Genomic DNA, 4,453 nt, shown 5'->3' with positions numbered 1-4,453 from the left:
GCATCCATTCCCGGGACAAATAACCTCATGATATTCATTAGCTTCAGCTCCGGTTGACAGTGATGGAAACATGGCACGAGAGAGGGGACATTGTCACGTATTCTTTGAAGTTAATATATACTTGACATACCTAATGTTGACACAATTAACACTTGTAGTTTCATGTCTTGTTACATAAGAATAGACCATATTTGTTATGTGTTATTATGGGAGAATTACTATTATTGTGGTACTGCTGCCTTATTAGGCCCATATTGAGCATATTAAGACCCATCTCATGTACAACAACTTCCTTACAATAAATAAGCACTAATTAGAGGGTTATTGAGGAAAAACTCTCAACTAATGGCTTATTACTTGTAGAATATGGTCATGTAGAATAAGGCATCAATAAGTGTTTTATAATGACTAATAAAGAGCCAATATGCTGCTAATATGCATGTTAATTAACAACTAGTTGATGGTGAATTTGTGTACCTTAATATAAAGTGTTACCAAGCTTCCAATAAGATACGTTTGAATTCTGCACCTTGAGTAGACCAATCACAGAGCTACCTACTGAGTACTACAGTACTGCTGCCTGAAACGTGTCTCCCAGGCTGCACTTCATCCTATATTTGATAAAAGCAGGCCACTTTGTGCCTCAGTTCTTTCTGTCCCCGCTCCAGGTGCTGAGCACCTCCCAGCAGCTTCCTCGCTTTCATCTATGTCTCGACCTTTCTCTGTGAGTCATGTAACCAGCACTTAAAACCAATGACATAATACATTTTAATTAAATATAAAAATGAAGCTTTTTATCTCACAACCCACCGCACAGATCATTTTAAAAAACAACAACAAAGAAACCAATCAAGACGCTGACATTGCAGGGGCCTGACATTTTCAGTTCCCCAATTTGACCTCACTATAGAAGAGTTTAATGTCAATGTGGCTTCCATATCCGCAAAACTAATCTAGTCTAAAGTACAACAGTAATAGCTATGTAATAACATGAGGGTTGCTCAACAGGGCATGGTGCTGTCCATTATAAAGTGCCACTATGGGCAGAAACAGACAGAAACCTTCGTGGTCATCAAATTCCAAGTTTGAAGCGAGCTGTTTTTTTTTTATTTTAAAGTTGCGTTTTATTAGTGTGTACGATAGTTATTATAGCTTTCTAGACTTTTAGCCTGTGTTATCTTTATCGTGAACATAATGGTATTACCACAGGCAGCCCTAATGCATGCCAGCACTTAAATAAAACATAAATAACCAACAAATCAAGTCAATAACTTGCTGAAAAGTCCAACAAGGTTACTCTCCCTTACCGATCCACAGCAGAGCAAGATAAGATACACACCTGCTGTACAGTGATGAGTTTAGCCATGTCGTCCAGTGAGGCAGCTTCACTGATGATTTTAATTTGCTCCACTTCGTACTCCTCCTCTTCGTACTCCTCCTCCTCCTCCTCCTCCTCCTCAGCCTGCTCCTGCTGCTCCATACGATCCCCTTGAGGGAGGCGGGCCTCCTGGGGCAGGCCGGTTTGAGTGCTCTCCTGCAGTCACAGTGAAATAGCAACATAAGTTATGATGATACTAATCCCTTTGTGTTGCTCTACTCTCTATTGACCTGCTATAACAACACTCTGATGGAAGCCATTAAAACCAAGGCTCTAAAGTGATGGGGAGGTTGTTCCCAGGAAATAGTAAGGAACAGAGGAAGTGATACCATTTATATTCAGCATGAGAAATACTGATTCCTAATATAGATAGAGGAACTAAGTGGTTAGAATGAGCTCCAATCATCATCACAACTCTAAAAACCTTTAGCAATGTAAACCTTTCGAAACCAGTAAAATATATACGGTAATGTTTAACAATGTAGTTCCAGGATAGCAGAGTTTAAAATAATTGCTAAACTAAATAACTAACAGTAAACGACAGACTTTAAAATATAAATTGTATTTTTCTTAATGTAATTGGATTGGTTCTGTACCTGGGTCTCCTCGCGCAGCTGCTCCTCAGCGCGGGCTTCCTGCTGTAGCTCCACCTCTGCCCCACTGACCAGAGTCTCCACTGGGAGAGCTTCCTGACACCAAGGAGCGTCTCTTTTCTTCTGTCTTTTCTTCTGCCTCTCCTTCTCCTCTTCTTCTTCCTCTCCCTCCTCCTCCATCGCTAAGACCTCGGCTGCCTTCTCCAGGTCACTCTCCTCTTCGTCTTTTTTTGCTTCCCTTTCCTGTGCGGGACCTAAATCTCCTCCCTGCTGCTCTGCAGGCTTGGACTGATCCATTTCTCCATCTGTAGAGGGGTGTAGTCCATTTCCAATGACTGACGTGGTCTGTTCTACCCCTCCTTCTGCCTCTCCTACCTCACCGTCACTGCCTTGCTTGACGGTCAGCTGATCTCCATGAAAACATGCTTCCCTGTTCAGGTCTTCCCTCTCTCTTCTTGAGATCTCAGGGGAATCGAGGTGATCCGTCAAATGAATGGACGGGCCGACCGGAGGGCTGCTCAGAGGGGAGGAGGAGTCATGGCCTCTCGGCTCCATCCATTCATCAATTTGATGGACTGGATGATTACAAAGAGACACAATGAGGTAGGTATTAAAGGGTCAAAAAGAAAAAACTGGTTTAAGGCATCAAAATAGAACTTGATTATTTTATTAATCCTAGAGGACATTTGGCTTCACACTCTGTCCCAGGTCGGGGCAGCTTATGTTTTATGTTTATGAATCACACCAACCTTCGACTGATTGCAGGATGGAATAGTTTCACTTATTTGTTTATGTTTTATAAATGATTTCTAATCTTACCAAAGCAATTACAACCAAAATGCAGTTGAGAGGGACTTGTGTATTTAACGGTATTCTATTTTCTTTTCAAACTTAAACTAAATACTTAAAAACACATATCTCTGAAAAAAAATCCCCCTATGTGTAACGGAGGTGATCTCTGGGGCCATAGATCTCGGCCTCCGTTACGGATTGCATAGCTTCGTTGGTGGCGAAGTGTATGTAATTTGTGCATCCGTTTGTCGCGATCTGTCTGTGTTTTAGTTTGTCTGTCTCTGTTTCCTGTTTTATGTTGAACAGTGTTCCCCCTCCCGGTTTGTCTGTTGCTGCTGATTGTGTTCACCTGGTGCCCTGTGTTGTCTCCTCCCCCCTCACCAGTGTCTTGTTGGTTTGATTAGTCTATGTGTATTTAGGCACTGTTTTTCCTGTTTGTGTGTGTGAGATCCTTGTGGCTGCTGACTGTGTTCAGGGAGGACAGTCATATTGAGGCTGTGAATTATGTGCCCATGAGGAATAAATGCCCACACCGGGTTATATTTGAACTATATCTGCCTCTGCCTTCTTGCTTGGTCGGGCCGCTCAATTGTCAGCTTCACACTATGTCAATCTAATCTAGTCTGTCCAGTCTCTCCACCACTGCTACTGAATGTACCCATTTAACACATTCACACAGTACGGAACCATCACAGTTCGCCCTAATGCCTTTATTTATATACATTTCACTGAGTGACAACCTACAAATTATCCCAAAAAATAATTCTCATAACTTAGAAGGGACTTTTTTTTAAAATACCCTTGTTTTTATTATGCCTTAGCCAAATGTCCTAAAACCGCATATGAATGACATTATAACGAACCACCCTTCTACACATTTCCTGTTGATGAGCAGGAACATTAATGTTTGGCTTAAGGTCCATTTAATACCTTTTCTTACACTTTCTACTTAATCAGGACATGACAATAATACAATCACTCACCTGAGGTACTTGAAGGCAGCAAACCACTTTGTTCAAAGATAGGTCTCGAAGGTTTCAGAGATGCACACTGTACACACAAAGGAAAAAATGTAACACGCGATACCACTACACGGTTTAGTAATATGCAAGTTACGCATTATTTAAAAATGTAACCTATGGCAACATGCACAGTGAACTAAAGAGAGGTGTGTATTTAAAAATCAACGAGTCATTTGAAATGCACATTCATTCTATGTACATTTTCACTTTCATACAAAGACACAAATGAATGACTAATGTCTCACCCCAGCATCTGTAGCTCCTGGTCTGTAAACAGAAGAAAAAGAGACACAGTGAGATTGGGAGAGGATTGAAGGTCTGTTCTAGGTTTTAGTAAATGAAGACGTGAAAGATGGGTGACCCTTCTCTACTCATTCAATCTAATATTAGCTCAAACACATTTCCCTGGCTAATACAACATATGTGTGTGTGTGTGTGTGTGTGTGCGTGTGTGTGTGAAGTGAAACCCTAGTAGTGTGATAGCTCAAATGACTGAAAGTGCAGCAGCAGCAAATGGACATATGTTTTAACTATCACTGCAGTGCCCCACACCCACACAAACACCCCCACACACCCACCCATTTATATTTTCACAAAGTAGCAGAGATATAACAGGTTATAAGGTGCTAAGTGAAGTTGCTTTGTTCAGCATCTCATAGTGAAAGTAA

The 4,453-nt window shown here is 41.3% G+C and overlaps 1 protein-coding gene across 1 annotated transcript in view; it reads right to left on the bottom strand.

Moving 5' to 3' along the window:
- Window positions 1-1,307: 1,307 nt before the first annotated feature.
- Window positions 1,308-4,453, bottom strand: part of LOC104953252 (consortin-like) — a gene marked incomplete at its 3' end in the record, with an annotated part of 15,413 nt that continues 12,267 nt past the window's right edge. Inside the window, exons 8-11 of the mRNA XM_010780171.1 lie at window positions 4,031-4,052; window positions 3,747-3,813; window positions 1,975-2,546; window positions 1,308-1,534 (exon numbers count right to left, since the gene is read on the bottom strand). Of these exons, the coding sequence (XP_010778473.1) occupies window positions 1,308-1,534; window positions 1,975-2,546; window positions 3,747-3,813; window positions 4,031-4,052 (888 nt within the window). The remainder of the gene's footprint in view (window positions 1,535-1,974; window positions 2,547-3,746; window positions 3,814-4,030; window positions 4,053-4,453) is intronic.

Source organism: Notothenia coriiceps, unplaced genomic scaffold (genome assembly GCF_000735185.1).
Source record: "Notothenia coriiceps isolate Sejong01 unplaced genomic scaffold, NC01 NC01_scaffold00021395, whole genome shotgun sequence".
NCBI lineage: Eukaryota > Metazoa > Chordata > Actinopteri > Perciformes > Nototheniidae > Notothenia > Notothenia coriiceps.
Note: the sequence above shows the minus strand (reverse complement) of the source record. Positions and strands in the feature narration are given on the sequence as shown.